Source organism: Semicossyphus pulcher, unplaced genomic scaffold, assembly GCF_022749685.1.
Source record: "Semicossyphus pulcher isolate SPU_LCO1_2020_fin unplaced genomic scaffold, fSemPul1.0.p SCAF_10, whole genome shotgun sequence".
Lineage (NCBI taxonomy): Eukaryota > Metazoa > Chordata > Actinopteri > Labriformes > Labridae > Semicossyphus > Semicossyphus pulcher.
In genome coordinates, this window is record NW_027211604.1 from 12608120 (window position 1) to 12626596 (window position 18477).

The 18477-nt window shown below is 42.3% G+C and overlaps 1 protein-coding gene across 1 annotated transcript in view; it reads right to left on the bottom strand.

Moving 5' to 3' along the window:
• Positions 1–18477, bottom strand: part of cadm2a (cell adhesion molecule 2a) — a 234210-nt gene that overhangs the window by 51989 nt on the left and 163744 nt on the right. The window contains exon 2 of the mRNA XM_069667970.1: positions 9041–9190. Within this exon, the coding sequence (XP_069524071.1) occupies positions 9041–9190 (150 nt within the window). The remainder of the gene's footprint in view (positions 1–9040; positions 9191–18477) is intronic.

Consider the following 18477-nt stretch of genomic DNA (forward strand, 5'->3'; position numbering starts at 1 on the left):
AGATACGTTTAATTTGAGAGGCTGACGTGGAAACCTGCAAAACTAAATGGAAACAAGTCCGGGAGCGTTACATCCATGCACGCAGGAACATGTTAGAGAAACTGAGTGTGCACAATAGTAACCTCCTCCAGTGTCGCTATGTCCTATGTCTGTAGACTACATCCCGCACATATGGTAGTTGCATACTGCCTGAGCTCTCTGGTGTGCCCTCTAGAGGTAGCCTCCAGTAACACGCGCAGTGCATAGACAAGCAGCTTTTCTTCGGACCAGCGAACCAAACTACAGCTGTAAAAGCGACTTTCTAATCCTAAAGTTTTTCCAGCGCAACATCAGGAACGTCCGTTATCACACGCAGGTGATCATTTAGTGATGTTTCCAAAACCTTCCTAACATTACGCACATCACTGTGACGATGGCTGCAGCTCAGCAGCTACATAATCTATCTTTATAAGCATGCTGCACATATATCCACATCTAAAATAGCTTAATATTAGGCACTTCTGCATGGTGTGGTATGTGTGTGCATGTGCATATGTGTGTGTAAGGTAATAGCATTTGCACCTTAACAATCAGTTTATTGTATAGGCATACAGAGTGCAATTAAGAGCAAATATTCACGCCTCTAAACTCTCTTTCTATCAGACGATCATGTTTGCACCTGTCAATTCCTTTATTTCCCTTTTCTATTTCCCCTCCTGCCCTTTCCTCCCCCACCCCCTCCGCTGGCCTCCTCCTTCTCCTCTCCCTCCTCCCTCCCCCCCTGTCCCTTCATCTACCCGGAGACAGCATGTATTAGTATCGAACCTTGGCAGGTGTTTGCTCATTCAGGTGACACAGTTTTATAATGAGAAAAGTGCAAATTTCAGAATATACCTTCAGCTGCCGTGTCTGGATGTGTCTGTTCTCTTTTTCTTGTCAACAACCCATCAGGGGACTCCCGTTTGTCTGCGTCTGTGCGTGCGTGTGTGTGTGATAGAGAGGAGCAACAGAATGCAATGTTTACTGAATAGCTTAATGTATATTCTGTATCTCAGGCGTCCCTCAGCCTCTATTACCTGTTCTACCTATCCGCGGCTACAGCGGCCTTTTAGGGTATAAAATGTGCCTCACTCCATACAGTAATTGGGTTGTGGAGATTTTTTTTTCCTGTGACAGAAATGATTTTCTTTCATCAGTTTCTTGCTGCCACGCTGAGTTCAGTGGGACACCTCCACCGGCCCGACTTCATTAAGTCCTTGTGAGAAGCAGGTCAGCGAGGAGACAGCTCTCGCCTCTGCAGCCGGTTGTATTTTGCATAGGGAGACGTTTTCCCCCTCCAGCCAGGGAGGAGAACAGGTACCGGGGTCTATAAGGAGTTTCATGTTTTTCTGGGGTATCCTTTAAAACGACTTTGAAAGCTTTTGAAAGAGCGGGTAATATTTGAAGAGCCACATCTTAATGTTTCTTGCACACATCGTCTTTACAGTCTCGTCTTTGCTCCAGAACGTTCTCCCAGAAAGAATAAGGCTGCCACTAAGTGAGAGCTAATTATTCCCGTTGGCCTCGGGTCTTTCTCTCCACACCTCACGTATGATAAGTGGCTCTCCTAATAATGGCAGTAATAACTGGATCTATTGCTTCATTTGACAGTGTAGTCTATTTCTAACGCGCTCCTCTTTCTGCAGTTTCACAGCAGGAGAAACAAAGCTGACATTCGCCTGACACCGGTTTCTCTGATCCGCTGGCAACACATGCATTCAGAGACGACTATACAGATCCCTGCTTTTAATTATTGTACCCGTCTGCAACTGTAAGCACACAGAAAACACAAGACAGAACAACTGCAAAAACATGTGCAAATAGAGGCAAGAAAAACAGAAGAATGCTCAAGGTCAAAGAAAAGTTTGCCCGTGTCTTTCAGAGGTGATAACCGCATCTGAAAGCGCACATAAAATGCCTCCTTAATTCCTCTCCTTTATCCCACCAAGGCCTCCTCTCCGTCTACCTTTTTCCTCTTTTCCTTCTACTCATGTTTTATGGTCCTTGTCTCGGAGAGAGGGGACTTGTTAGGGATCTTTGGAGATTTACAGTCAAGTTTTTTCTATCAGAGAGAACACCGTACCAATCTTCAGACTGATATGAAAGGATGTTTCATAGAGGCACTCTTCCAGGAAATAAAAAGACAAAAAAAACCCAGACAGCTGTCTCAAAAGTTTAACTTTGGTGTTAAGATTAAGTTTGGAGACAAAGTTCTGCTATCTGTTAAATAAAAAGTCTGTCATGCATTTCTTATTTTGTTATTTACTTTGGAAAACTTTTAAAAGCCTATCCCCTAAATTGCTCAGGCACAGATACTCTGAATGCATCAAAGCTTTCGTAGTTGTATACTGGGGAGGTGGAATGCTTGACATTCCCCATGCACACACGTATATGTGCGCTTACAAACACACACTCACACAGCCAGCAAATTGATTCCGACAGCTGAATATTTGACATCTGAGGACCCGAATAGATTCATATTCAGCAGCTCGGGAGCCTAAAAACCAGCAGTTGGCCCTTAGCTGTTCACCCAGAACGCTAATCTTAATGTTTAAACAGATTCAATCAATGTGCAGACGGGAAAGCAAGAGCAGAAATGTCCACCACAGGTACAGAATGCTCTTTGGTAACTTAGCAAACATCATCATATCAGAGCTTAAAGTCCCCTTTTCATGGCTTCTCAATAAAAGCATGACCAACTCAACACCAGAGATGTGGCCTCAAAATCTGCATTTATCTGCAAACATTTTAAAAATCAATCAAGTACTTAGTTTGAATGAAACTTTATAACATCAATCCATATTCATTGCATTTGGATCACCCATCCATCCATCCATTATCTGTAAAACTTATCCTGTTCATGCTCAGCAGAGGGCTGGAGCTAAACACTGCTGCCCGCATTTACATGATTCATCACTAAACTGTCATTCAGATACACAGAGAGAGGTATCATCAGCATAAGGGTTAATATTCAGTGGAAGAATATTGTCTTAAATTAACTGAATCATGCACATTATAAAAAGGTTATGTGGAAGAAATGTCAAATTGATATTACATTTGGGAGTTCAAGTGATAATCTTTAAGATCTCAGTTTCGTTCTCTTTGGCAGCACCAATGGTGATAAACGGTAATTGCGGGAGCACACTTCCCAGATATGGAATTTGTTTCTTTTTCTTTGGATTTTCACTTCTTTTTGAAGTTGTATCTGTAGTCATCAATCTTTTCTGTGTTTGTTCAGCCATAGTAGATTACTGTTTACTCGCAACACTTGCAGAGACCGGAAAAGCAGCTGCTTAGCTCCGCCTACCCTCTCTGGCAGACCAACCACTGCTGGGTGACGGAAAACGCGACACTAACTGGGCGCCACTTGTGATTTTTCCCACTTAAGTCGCCACAGACACCCAGTCCATCATTATACTATATACTGCAAATGCAGCGGCTTTCATCAGTGGGCCATAGGCTCAATCACCATTGTGTTACCTCATTCAGCGATAGATAGTGACTTAACAGACATTTATTTACACATTATATCTTCAAGAGGGCTTCAAAGTAAAAGCTGTTGGCCCATATCTCAAATGTAATATAAAAATGAACAAGACTTGTTTCTTCTATATTTATTGTAGTTTGATTCCTTTAACTCTGAGAACAGAAATTATTGTTGGATAATGCAAGAATGGGAAGAGTTGTCGGTACATGTGCACGTCCAACCAGTCTTGAAATTATTTCCTTACATCAGAAAGTGAATTAAATGCAATCAATTAGAAAAAATCAATCTCTTCTTGAACCGAGGAAAGAAGTACCCCACTACCACGAGGCCAGCAGTGTCTGCTTTATCCCACCGAGCACCCTGATTGTCTCTGCTCTGACAAAAGGAGCCACACCCCGATGTCACACTGATAATTAAGTCACATCTGACACCCTACCTGAGACTCATCCAGCATCTTTCATCTTCAGACCAACCAAATGTTGCTGCATTGTACTTTATGCTGCTTCTAAAGACAGGTAAATAGGATCCTGGCAGACTGTACGGCAGGGGCGGACAGATAATTCCAGGAAAGAAAGAGGGATGAAACGAGAGTAGGAGTGAAAACCAGATGTGGGTGTTGGAAAGGAAACTGGATGAAAAGGGGTTTGGCAAATGACAGTAACCATGTTAAACAAATGGTCTAAATGTCATACTTTAGCCAGTGCTCACACATGACGAGTCCACTAAATAGGCCTGCGAATGGCACCAGGAAAGTAATTACACATAGGTTCTTTCTAGTATGGGAATAACGAAGGATTTGTAATTACGCTTCATTGCGAGATTTCTCCATCCAGGAAATAAAAGCTATTATCCAGTCTTGAATTACATGAAACCAAAAGAGCAATTTGTTAAACGATATTAGCCCCTTTGAAAGGTATAAAGGGAAGAATCCCTCTCGCCCAGCGCTCATCTCTCTGTTGCTGTCGAATCACAGCTTAACTCCCTCAGTGGTGAGTGATGGAAAGGACAAAATTGGCTACTTTCGGGGGACAATGACTTATTGGAAATTCAAACAACTCTTCACAGCGCATCGGAGCGCCTTTGAGAGGACGGAAGACAAGAGGAGTCTCTTTCATCTGACTAAACGTCTTCGAGGTGAGCCTCAGCTCTGACATTAAACAACAGCAGCCGCACAAACCGGCACCACTCAGAGGGCTTTAATGGAGTCAGCTGCTGCATTTGTCTTTGTGAAACCAATATGTTTATGCTAATGCTCAGTGGCTGGCTTTAATAGAGGATGGAAGTGACACTCACTGAGACGCAGCGCACACCCACAAACAACAATCTGTTGAATTAGACAGCGAAAATTACAGATTCAGCTGCGTACACAAAAGTCTGCAATATAGATCGGATCCAAGGGGAAAGTTTAGATTTTTATGCTTTTATTTTTAATTAGACTTGGACGAATTCGTCTCTACCAGGAGAGAAATAATTAGACTAGGGATACACGATCTTATCAGCACGTTATTGGTATCTACAGACTGAAAAGTCTCAGGCAGTGAAGAGAAGTTAAACAACTTTCACAAGAGTTAGCTCACATTCTCGTCATCTTACTGGACTTAACAACATCAAACACGCCGACAATACACTCGTCCAAAGCCGACGCTAACAGAGAGTAACATAAACATCAGTGCAAAACTAACTTACTTATTCATGGACGCACACACGATAAAAAGAGTCCGTCGGCGATCACTGATGTCTCCGTAGCAGGTGCAGCAAACAAGCCCGGGCATGCCTCCCGCACTGCAGTGTCTTGGGGTGGATGCTGCATTCAGGTGCGCTCAGAAACGTGAGTGATCAGACACATGACCTTCTGTCTCTTCCATCAAGGGGGAAAAAGAGCGCACGATGTGTGCGGTACGGCAGTTTTTGACCACTACAATAAGAGAAGGCGTTATATCATTTCCACTACAGGGGAGACTTGATGTTCTCTGCAATTAAGTGGAATAAAAACATGTGGCTAATATATCGGTATCGAAATAGGCCATCCAGTATTGTGCATCACTAAATTAGACAGATCAAAAAGACACTATTCCTAATCACGGGTCATTGTCCATTTCTGACTTCCAAGTACAACTTTTTTTTTTATCATCTTAGAACTTGTGATGTGTTTACAAACTGTTTTGCAGAGTCAACCAGTGATCTGAAAAATGGTGGATTTAAAAAATAATTTCTTGTTTGTCTGCATGAAGAAAAAAAACATGTTATTTTTCAAGCGACTGCAGAGAAAAGTATTGCAAAAGTTGGTGAGTTTAGGTTGTATTTCTGAGCAACTGTGTGTTTGCCCTAATCCCCGTCTTCTCCCTCCCAACAGGCAGCACGGAAAATTAATCTGAAACCTACTGTGCTCAAAGGCGTCTGCAGCTGAGACATCTCTCCTTTCTCACACTGCCAGTGGCACTTTGGAAACACTCTCCATCTCAGCGCTCCCATCTGCATGTGCATCTGAATCTGCCACGTTCAGCAAGACAACTCCCGATGCGCACACACACACTCACACACGCGCGCACACACTATCCAAAACAGCAATGAAATTCCGGGGCCTCAGTAGTATCCCTTTGCTTTTCTTATAATAAAAGACTCCTTGGCTGCTTTTTCATTTCCAATCTCGGAGCTCTGCAGTGAAAATGCCATGAAATAGACCCCCAAGTCCGACCCCTGGTGTGATATAGAACAACCTGCAGAGAACATCAACTGCTGAATTTGATGTTCAATGCAGCTTTTTACCGCTTTTCTTCCCAGAAAAAGGGAGGTAAGTGAAAATGTGAACGGTCGAAAATTGGAACGCTTTGCACATGCATGACTTCACTTACTGTATGCAAAAATACATGCAAACACAGACACACGCGCGCGCGCACGGTCCACAGTGTTTGGAGGACGCCTGTGTAAATCCCATATGTGCTTAATCCAGACACTTACAAGAGGGTGTGATTCATACTCTATTACACTCCACTAATACAGCCGAGAGACGCGCAGGGTGCAATCACTTCAGCCGGAGAGAACCAACAAAATAACACCCATGAATCCTCTTTATGGGGACTTTGCTGAAGAGGGTGTGAAAGGTCAGGAATAAACGCTTTGTACTTATTAGCCATTAAAACCTCGCTGTCTTTGTGCCGCACCCACAATTTGTGTGCTTGTAATTGTTGTTACTGTGTCTGCGAATGTGTGCAAAGATAACAGGGAGGATTTCAGCGCAGGTCCGTGCAGGTCTCCGGCACATAAACGGTTTATTATTATTATCATTATAGAGAGCTCGGAGTGGTTTCTGCAGAGCACGTTACACTCAGGCTGTTTTCTCTCAGGAAGTGGGCCGTGAGGTTGATGAAGTCCTGCATTACAAAATCCTCTTACTTCAGCTTATAATGATTGTTAATACTTATTATAACTTTCTGAAACACTAGTGGAATATGTCCCACTTGGCATCTTTAGTATTGAATTAGAAAATCTCCAGTCTTTAGTCTTACATCATTTCAGGGAAATATATCATTCATTATTGATATTTTTCTCTCCGTACTATTAGATAACACTGTATGCTAAATATTTTTAACTTATAATAATAATATACTACATTAACTTATAATAATGTGCTTATATTGTCTTCATTTAGATCTATAGCCCGTCAAAATGCATTGAAAAATGTTACCTACATATACCTGATTGCATCAGTTAGAGTCTAGCCACTAACTGTGAAAGTGGACCGCTGATTATAAGTACCAATTAAATGTTCTCATGCCATCTATTATACACAAGGCCATGATACTGTACAATCCAAGGCTCATGTGATTGTCTGTGTTCTTTCTGCAGACATTTAATTCATCCTGTACTGTGCGTGCTGGAGGCAGTAACAGCTAAGTACCGCAGGATTGTCATGAAGGTTATTTGCGCAGCAGGAGCAGGATGGTCGACTTTGACAGCGTGTGGCCTGTTTCTGTTTCTGGTGATCTAATTTGATTTGACTCGGGCTGGGTATCGATAAGGATTTCTCAGTTCGATTCGGTTCCGATTCACAAGGTCCCGATTTGATTTCCGATCGGATTTTTCATTAGGGGTATTTCAGTTACAATACTAATGCACCTCTTACCTGGTGCATTATCAAAATGTTTAATGTTTACAATATGAATTGACCCCAAAGAAGTTACATCATGTACTTTTTATACACACAGCAGTCAACTCAATATTAACTATTTTATGAATTAGACAGCTTATTGTCAGTTTCAGATTTGTTGTCTGTACATCAGGCTCATGGTTTTGATTAATGGAACTGGGCTTCAACTTGTGCGAGATTTGGCCACGAGATCTCACAGCGCGAAGAACAAAACCAAACGAGACTAGTAACAGGAGTTACTGGGACAAGCATATTGTATAACAACACGCCGAAAATACACTCGCGGCCAAAGCCGACGCTAACAGAGAGTAACATAAACGTCAGAGCAAAACAAACTTACATATTAATGGACACACACGACAAAAAGAGTCCGTCGGCAATCAGTGATGTCTCTGTAGTTGGAGCAGTAAACAAGTCCGGGCATGTCTCCCTCACTGCAGGGGAGATGAGCTGAGTCGTGCTGCGTTCAGGGGCACTCAGAAACGTGAGTGATCAGACACCTAAGCTTTTTTACACAGAAGATCGATCTCGGGACTTTATATAAAGTAATTAATTGATATTGTGTCATTCAAATGAGAATCGATTCAAATCGGAAAAATATGTTTTGATTCATATAAAAAAGTGTAGAAAAATAAGGACTTAGGAATGTTAACGTTCTTCAAGGTTTACACTGATTGTGTTTAAGATAACTAGAAATCAATGACAGCAGTCACCAGGCTGGTTCAGCTATCCCCAGCAGGTTAATCCTCTCTAAAGTCAACCGAATTTGTACACCCTTTTCTACTTATGAACTATCAAATATATACAACAAACAGTTCTGACACAGAGGGGAAATGGACTGCACACCAAGAAACAAACAAACAGAAACATTAAAGTCTCTAAATTGTTTATGGCAGGTGATGCTCACCTCTGGTTAGCCCGTTTCAGGCAAATAAATCAGAAGAGAGGGGGCCGTTTCTCTTCTCACAACCAAGTGCTTTTCTTAGCAGAGAGGTTTCTGTGTGTGTTTCTGCGTGTGTTTAAGGGTGAGGGATAAAGTAAAAAACAATAATAGCCACATACTATCCATCCCAGGAGGAAGCGGCTTTAAAGTGTGCCTCTTCCTCTGTGTACTGTGAGCGCACTCGCTGTGAAAACACGGGCACATGAAAAGTGGCACAGATGCTCTGACACAACAAAGACAGCAGCTTATTCAAGTGACAAACACACAGGAATATGGAGGGAGTTTTCAGGTTGCTCTCCAAACTTAACTAAAAAAAAAAAACACCCTCCTGCCTTTGTGTGCTTTGTGCATTTCTCACCCTCCACAAACCGAACACAGGGAATACTTAGTAAGACTGCATCTGCTGTGTGGCTGCTGCTGCTGCCTGTCTGTCTGTCAATCTTACCTTTCTTGTCCCCAAAAAAGAGGGTCTGCTGTGCTGGGTTTGACCACTGGAGGGAGGTGTTGTCATTATACTCCACACGGCAGGTCAGGTTCGCCGTCCCACCCTCTGTCACCGTCATATTCTGAACCAGGGGGTACTGACCGCTGATGCCTGCAACATGACACATAGGAGAGACACGTTAGAGGAGAGGAGGAGGTACCACGGAGGAGGGAGGGAGAAGGACGCAGAGTGAGGCAGATGGCACAGTTTTGATTGCTTGATTTGTTCGGTTGTTCTTTTAATTAAATTCACTTAATAGATGTAAATCCAGCACAAAAATGATCATATAAAACCAAAACTATGAAAGCTGACTATAAATTAAAATAGTTTTTATCCAGCTGGCTCTTAAAAATGTAATAAAATAAAGACAATGCTTTCCTGTGTGCGGAGGAGCAAATCAGCTCGTCATCACACTACAGGACACAGAGATAAAACCGAGTTTACGTCTTTCTACAATGCTTAACTCCGTAATTAAAAAGAAAATGTTCAGGGCGGATTGCCGGCCACTGCTGCGTGCTAAATTGGACCCCAACAAAGAAAGCACAGGGGGCATTTAGCCTGTGGTACCAACCCTGAAACCTCAGCTACGCAGGGAGGACCAATTAAAAAATGCTCCCAATGGACTCTTGTGTGGATGTATGTGTGCGTCACGCCTGCATTCAATGAGAGAAACAGACACAAACAAGAGTTATATGAACCTGTGAAACCCAGCAGAGCAAGATTTCAGCACCATGGATAGGTCCTCAGTAGCTGCCTGCTAGTTTTCAGCACCCTGGACAGCTCTTACAGTTGTGTGTTTTTAGTGTGTGTTTGAAGGGGGCTGTAAGCAAGTAAATAATACTAACCATAAATCTATCCCTGTCCCCATCCCCCGAGGACAGGTTTTAAAGACTGTGTGAATAAAGGCTTAGGTAAGAAAGATTATTCAACCCCAGCTAACTCTCCCGTCTTAAACCAGCGTCCCCCCAGGACAGGATCATAAGAGTGAAAAAAAGAAAACATATATAAAGAAAGAAAGAGATATTTATTAATTCTGTTTGAGACCTTCGCTGTTAATGCATTTGATCCCATTCAGCCGCAATTTGTTTTTCTTCCTTCCTCCGCTTAATGACTGCACAGGTAAGATAAACAAACCCTCAAATCGCGGCTCGTCCGCAGGTTGAGCAGGTGAGGCAAACCCCATCGCTCACAGCGGCGCGGTGAAGGACGTGTTGAGAGGAGAGAGGATGAGGTGAAGGAGGGAAGGAGAGGTGCAGAGAGGTAAGTCAAGGAGCACGGGTCATTTCCAGTGTTGATTAAGGCCTCCCGAGGTTAATCATGCGTGCGAGAGATAGAGAGGAGAAGAGGAGGCAAACGGAGGAAAAATGGATCCGAGCTACGGGAGCCTTGGAGTATGTTTTATTCATGAAAGTTTTGCATGAGGCATGATCTGCCAACGATTTACCGTTCTCCTGCGCCCGCCCCTCGCTCGCTTTATTACTTCCTCTCTTTAAATCACTTACTTTTTCTCGTTTTTCTCACTCACACAGTTGGGTGACATGCAACCCCCTGTGATACATTTTACTTCTTTTGTGCCGGCCACAAAGAGAAGTTAATGGTTAACCGGCATGCTGAAATGGTGGTGATGATGATTTTTCGAGTGAGGTTCTGCACAAAATGAATGTATGAGTGTATAATTTGGGTTCATTACTGCAGTAGATGTGTCACACTCCGGGGAAACGCTCACTTGTTGTCAGTTCTGTGCTCATCCCTGAAAATATAATCTGTTAGTTTGTTCTCCAAATGATCTGCTTCTGACAAAACATGAGATTTGTTATGGCAAAGTGCTAAACATCCCCCTGGGGATTATGGGTGCTTCCAAAACGTGTTATCAACTAGACTTTCATTGAGAACTATGAAACATGAATACATCATAAAACAAATTAGTTTGAATTGTACTGCAAGATATAAAGTACATATTGTCGATTTATTTTGAGCAACTTTTCTTACATATCTGCACAGTTAAGATGACAGAATAAGTACTTTAAAGAGTAAGATGTGGGGCGCTAGTTTAGCTCAGTTGGTAGGTGCCCCACGTACAGAGGCCAAAGACCTCGACGCAGCGGCCGCAGGCTCGACTCTTGCCTTGGCTCTTTGCTGCATGTCATCCCCCTCTCTCTTCTCCCAATATTTCCTGTCTCTCTTCAGCTGTCCTATAAATATGAGGCAAAATGGTAAAAAAATAGATACGTTATTGTAATTTATTTACCCACCAGAAATCATTTCCTCTTACCCACTGATTTCTGGTCATTTTATGAGAGCAAATAAAACTGTCACTCCTCTGCAGCGCCACCCTCTCGTCCAAATATGGTCACTCCTGGCTCCACAAAACCAACATGGAGGCGGCCAAATGCCAAACACGGTGGCTACTTCCATTATTTATACAGTCTGTGCTTAAAAATCGCTTATTCTCCGATGCTTCTGCAGACACACGAGGTCTGAGGTGCTGCAAGTCGAGCTGCCACTAACGTTGTTGCAGTATGCATGCAGGCGCTCTTGTTTTTTTGGTTAACATTCCTTATCGTTAATCATTCCCCAGGTTTTTGACGGGAGCCGAAATGATCGGCGGAGGTCTCTTCCTCTCAAAAACAAACTGACCCATTTAATAAACTGCTGAGACACTGAATAAGGCGGCTTTACATTAGAAAGCAGTGCCTCTTCAGTGGTCTTAAAGAGACACAAGTGAGAGAGATGTGTCAAACAAATCTTCTCCATACAGAATTCTAATTTATGATTTATGTATTCATGTTGTTCCTCAGATATGACTGACTGTCAAACTACATAATAGAATAACATTCTGTCACATGTTCTCAAAACCAAGCATCACATCCTTACAGGGTTAGCAGCATACAGCTGTTGCTTTTCAAGTCTGGTGCTGGTATCAGATCGATTTGTTTTCAACTTTACTCATCAGGCTGGGAGCTAAATATCAGAAACAAAGTGTTCTTTCTGCCTCTCTTTTTTCCTCTGCAGCAGTATTAGCACATACACAAAGTTACAGCAGTCCGGGGATCCCTCTGCCTATAAGCCCTGCGTCAGTGGCTGCTCCGACACGTCCGGTGGGACTGGAAGGGCCGAAGGGGCCACACTGATGGTTCTATTAGAACAGTGCAGAGCTCCGTGCGCCTAATTGGCCGGTGGAGTAGGTTCTCCCGTTCTCCCCTCTGGCCACCCAGACCTGATTTTAATGTATCTCTTGAGGGAAGGAGGCAGCTGTTCTCTTCTGATTTCCATGTCTATATTTAGGTCCTTCCCTCACTTCAACTCCACGCTTTCTCCTACTTTCTTGCTCCATCTTTTCCAGTTCACATCCAATCCACTCAATTCCCTCTCTCTCTCTCTCTCACTCTCGTTCTGTCGCATTTCCTCCTCGGGTTGATCCCTGAAGGGTGGCATTTCCACTTTCTTTGTCTCTCATTTTCATATTCTCTCTGTGCTCCCCGCTCTTTTAAATTTATCTTGATCCCACCTCCTTTCTTGTGCTCAATTGTGCTCTATATCTCAGGGAGCGCGGGGCCACTTTAATTGCCCTCCACTCTGACTGACATGCCAAGGCTAAGCCAGGTCAACAACATCCTCATCTGCATGCCATTACGGTGTAATGACATAATGAAATTAGCTTTGCTTGATTTAGCTTGAATTGGATAATATATATGTCACCATAAATGGCTCATACTATAGAGACTTGATTCACTGGGGATGGTGCAATGTGGTTTACAGCTGCCTCTAAACAAATAGCAAATCATTATTTCCTTCAGAGACACTAAACCAGAGCTCATTCTCACACTCTCCCCTCCGCGCAGCTGTCTCCCTCGATGAGCTGAATCTTAAGTTTTAATGGGACCACTCAACAGCCTCCCTGCACCAGTGTATGCACTGGCTAATAATCAAGGCTGGCTGCAAAGCTTCCCCACAATCATCTGGACATGTGCCTGCAAACACACAAAGAACTGTGTCCAGTAATTCTCAGAAGGCCTAACTATTACTTATCCCAAAATACGCCTGAGCAGCCAGTAGAGATATTCAAAGGACACCAAAACACACAGTACCTGTTGCCAGAGCTAACTAGCACACAAATAACACTGATAAGACTATCCTGGAAGCTCCATGTCTGCTCTCCGACATGACCTTTCAAGAAAGAGCAGCTGAGTCTACTAACCTTTCTTATTTAGGCATTCAAGAAGCAGAGAAAAAGAGGGAGATGCAGGCCAACAGACGGACAGCCTGGAGCTACTGACCTTTACACCAGGACTGGAGCTCGACTGAGCTGAAGAGCTGTGATGTATGGCCGGGAATACAGGATTAAAAAATGGATGGAGGCAGTGCACACTTTTGATTAAGCTAGTCCAGCACACTTTATAAATGCAGACCTGGGATTTCATTATAGTAACTTTAATTTAAAGGAGTCTTGTTTTCGTAGTGCCATAAGAATTATGGAAACACTAAAGTAACAGTGTGCAGGTTATAAAAAAGGCAATAGTAGGTGATAAAGTGAGTGTAATGTTGGTAATAAACCCCCACTGCGACACAAGAACTTTGTGCATTCATTATGGTACAGGAAAGGTCAAAATTAAACAAAAATAATGGTGCAGCAAGCAAACAGACTGTGTCATGATACTACTGTTCGCCTTCGCTCTAAGTTTGGCTAACCTTCAGCGTTGGGCAGAAGCCGTGCTAAAGGTTGCGGCGCTACAAGTAGCTGTGTAACTATTTTGGCTACATTTCTCTGTAGCGCAGCGGTAGCATCACTGTTTTATGGATCAAATAAGCTTTCAGTAGCTTAACTCTTTTTTTGATTAAGAAGTGTGGTTGCATCCACACTAGCTACATTTTCTGCATTTTAGAAGGTGGGGAAAATTAGCTAACAGAGCGAATGTTAAAAAGATAAGTTCCTAACATTCAGCAACAGGTTGTACAACAAAAATGTAAGTCTCTGAAAAACCAATAGTTGTAAGTTAAAATTGTTGTCTTTAAATAGGCTATATGTAGATAAAGCTAATAACGTTAGCAAACAGCTTCAATGTTGTAAGCTAATTTTGTTGTGTTGCTGTAGCTTCCCTTGCTACATTTCTCTGGGTGTTAGCTAGAGAGAAGGTTCTTTAAGCTAGTGTAGCTGATAGCTTAGCTCAATACACATTAGAAGTAGCTTGGAAAACACTGCTAACCTCTTGGTATGTTTAACCAACTTCTAAGAAACCAGAGGTATCATGTAATACTCCACTTGGCGCATCGCCCTATTAGCACTTGTGAACACTTGTTGTGTTATTTTAGTAACCGTGAGTGGAAAAATGTGCTTTTATAAATCACATACAGTTGCGCCATCACTGCAAAGCAGCGTCTAAGATTCTCACTGACACAAAGTGAACCCCACATCTCATGAACGAGACACAGAAGAAAACATAGGAAGCGACAGCCTCGCCATGACCAGTTACGGTTACACAGGTGCTTACACAGCTGGATACGCAGGCTTCTCAGACTGAGTGATTCGCAGCGAGTGTCAGGCAGGAGGGAGAGAGCGCACAAGGTCAAGGGTTCGATCATTTCAATCACACCTTGTGTGAATTCATCAAGCAGCCATGAATCCTGACAGAGGGTCCTTCAGCTGAAAAAAACATCTGATTTAAAGCACCAGCAAAAGGTGGAAATTACTGAAGAAAAAAATACAAATGAACTGTAACTTCCTGGCAGGGCTGTTGTTTTTTTCTCTGGGCGAGAGTCAATTTGAGCTGATTATATGGACCACAAAATAGCTGTTGTTAGCAACTTCCTGGAGGGGAGGCTAACATATCAGACGAGTGCATCATCTCTCCCTGCCCTCGCTCTGGGACTCTTCCTCCCACTTTGGCAATTTTCATACAAATGCCTTCCTGTTTTTTTCTCCAGAACATGTTATATAAGGATAGATCAAACTCAAACAAGCTGCCTGCATGAACTTTCTGAACATAAATCGGTAATTTGGGTTAAATTGTCCCAAAAGATTTAGTCATTTTCCTTCATTAATTCCTTTTCGGGTGATATTTCCCTTATCCACACTGCAAATCTAGACATAAACAAAGTGAGTGAGTAATATATTCCATTCATTAATACAATGCAGGCAGGATTTGTAATAATGCATTGTAATCTTTTTATTTAGTGACCTTTTTAAACCTGAAATGTACGAGATAGAAATATTTATATAAATCACATAATTAACACAAACAGCACGGTGACGGAGCTTTCTATGTTTCTGCTTTTGTTCTGCTTGTTTATCTGATTGAACTGTATGTTAATTTATGTGTGTATGTGTGCATATTTCCAATCTAAACTTCCCCTTTCGACAGTGATAAGATTCCCGCTGTGAGCAAATTGAATACAACCCCTGCAGAGGGTGGAGCTACCTTTGTATTCCGCGCTGGTGTACAAGCACCTCAGGACAGACATTTCTGATCTGCAGATATGAAATTAATTACCCGGCACCAGAGAGGCTGGCTGTGGCAGTGCTGTTGTCATTTACATACAGTAATTAGAGCGGGCAGCTGTTGGTGCTGCCATCACAAACTTGACGTCCAACTTGACCCCTGGAGTCGGATCAACAAACCATCACCTCCTTCTCCGCGGTGTTATGAGGTGTTGTTTAAGCGTGGCGCCGAGTGACAGAGCGAGGACAAATCATGAGACCTCAGAGGGAAAATCTGAAGCCTCTATGTCTTGTTTTTGCAGCATCTGGGGTGTGAACGTTGTCAAGGTAGTGACAAAACATCGAGGAAGGATTTCTCCTAAGATAGCACCTTCTTTCATGTACAAAGCGCTACAAGATACACGCCAGAGCACACGACAGCGTCTCCTTCTGCCCCAGAAACAGCTGAACTTTTGTGTAATGTAGCAGCAACTCCTATATAACATCCTTTCTATAAGCCCACACACTCATTTCAAAATGGTGACCCAGGCGCCGATATCATTTGCCCAGTAGCCCTGCCCTTGATTCAGCCACATCAATCTAAAGGGCAAAGATATAAACCTCTGCCTCTCTGTGTGTAAGCCGCCCGAGATCAGGCTCGCTCCGTTCAGAACGGTCGGGCATCTCGCTATCCTCTCTGAGCCGAGGGCAGACAGCTCATGGTTTTATGTTAGAGGTAAACCTGGCCTTCATAAATACATCATACAGCTCTTTCTTCTACCTGGCAGAAGCGGGGAGAAGAAGCTGAGAGCAAAGGCGAGTTTTGTAGGAACAGAAGTGCGTATTTTGACGGATCGGAGAAAGCGAGGAAGAAGGGTCGGAGAAAACAAAAGAACATCTTAAATGTTTCCCTGCAGTCAAAAAAGGACCTGTTTCTCATACATGTGGAAACGAGCATTTAAAAGATGCTGCCCTGATTTATGCATAAAACCTAAGCTGGTATAAGTGCCTTTCTCTGTGTGCTTTCTTTGTGCATGATGATTTGTGTAGATGTTCCGTGTAGGTGTTGATGGTGGATAGCGTGCCGGCTGAAAGGGAGCAGTGCAATATTCATGAAATGTCATTCTCAGTTCATCCTTTTTAGAGGGAGCAAAATCCAAGAGTCGTCTGTTCGGATTTCAGCTCAACAAAGACACAGAAGGCAAAAGCTTTGGCTTCGTATCCAAACCCGAATATTCCACTCTATTCCCTCTTTAATAAGGCCAAGCTACGGCAAAGCAATATTAGTAGTCAGTCACGCTTGCAGGCTTAGTAGGTTTTGTAAATTAAATGTCATAAAAGCACAAGGTCAGGGAATTCAAAGTTGTTGTGGCTATTCAAATTCTCTCATTTTCTCCAGCAGAATTGTGGGTAATTTCCTCTTTTCATAAGCAATTCATTTCTGATGCTTTCACACAGCGCGAGGGCAGGGTGATCCCAGGCAAGGGTGGCATCCATGAGGGAAATCAGACTAATCATTGCTGCCACCAAAAATTCCCCGAATTCCCCAAACCAACACGCCACGGTGTGATTTTCTAATGTGCAGAGATGTGTTGACAGATACTGTTCGTTTGAGAGTGATCTGGGGAAATGGCTCTCGCCCCCGGGGAGCATCTGCAAGACTCAGTGCGAGAAGAAGCCCTGGTTTTAAAAGCAGCTCTTAACATTTGGCTCCAGTGTCAGACTCACTCTTCTTCAATGCTCTCTTAAACCACAACTCCCAGTCAGGGTCCCTCAGCGGCAGGGCTGACACTGAAGATCTCGTCTCAAAGCTACGTTCACACTGGTCTCACCCAGCAAGAGTGCATTTCAGTAAATCATTTGAGAAATCGGAATACTACTGTCTCCGATTCTCTCGAGTAGACTTCCTTAAATCGTCTGAGAAATAATAGAAAAAGATGCTTTTTAACTACAAACTTATCAGCAAGTTAATATTTAATTCAGTGCACTTTTAGTGTAACCAATTTCCTAAAATGCAAACAAATTAACGCAGTTTAGTTGTAATTCCCAGTGTAACTCAATGAGTCCATGACAAATACTTTTTGTTTACATTCCCCAATGCATTATGGGAATGTTATGGGAACTAGATCAAACATGCTGGTCTCAAAATAAACATAAAACAAAGGATAATAAAAGACAAAATCCATTAACATTAACTTTTTCATGTTAACCCTCTGATTCACTAGCAACATTATACTTCTTGTTTCCATTCCCTGAGGCATTGTGGGAACTGTAGTTCCAAAACATAGCACGCGCTTATCCTCAAAATAGACATAAAACAAGGGATAATAACATACAAAATCCATTTACATTAACTTTTTAATGTTGACTAACTGAATCCATGGCAACATGATTCTTCTTTGTAACATCCCCAAAGAATTATGGGAACTGTAGTTCAAAATCTTAGCACATGCTTATCCTAAAAAAAGATACATAAAACAAAGGATGATAACATACAAAATCCATTAACACTTTAATGTTAACTCACTGAATTCATGGCAGCCATAATGTTTACATTCCCTGAAGCATTATGGGAACTGTGGTTCAAAATCATAGCAAATGTTTATCATCAAAATAGACATACATTAAAAGATAATAACAGAAAAAAACCATAACATTAACTTTTTACTGTTAACTCACTGAATCTATGGCAACATTATTCTCCTCTGTAACATCCCTAAAGAATTATGGGAACTGTAGTTCAAAATCGTAGGACTTGCTTATCCTGAAAATAGACATACATTTAGAGATAATAGCAAACAAAAAAAACTATTAAAATTAAATTCTCAATGTTAACTTACTGAATCTATGGCAACATTGTTGTTCTTCGTAACATCCCTGAAGCATTATGGGAACAGTAGTTCCAAAAGCATACCAAATGCTTATCCTCAAAATATTCATTACTTAAAAGTTAATAACAGAAAGAATCTATTAACATTTACTT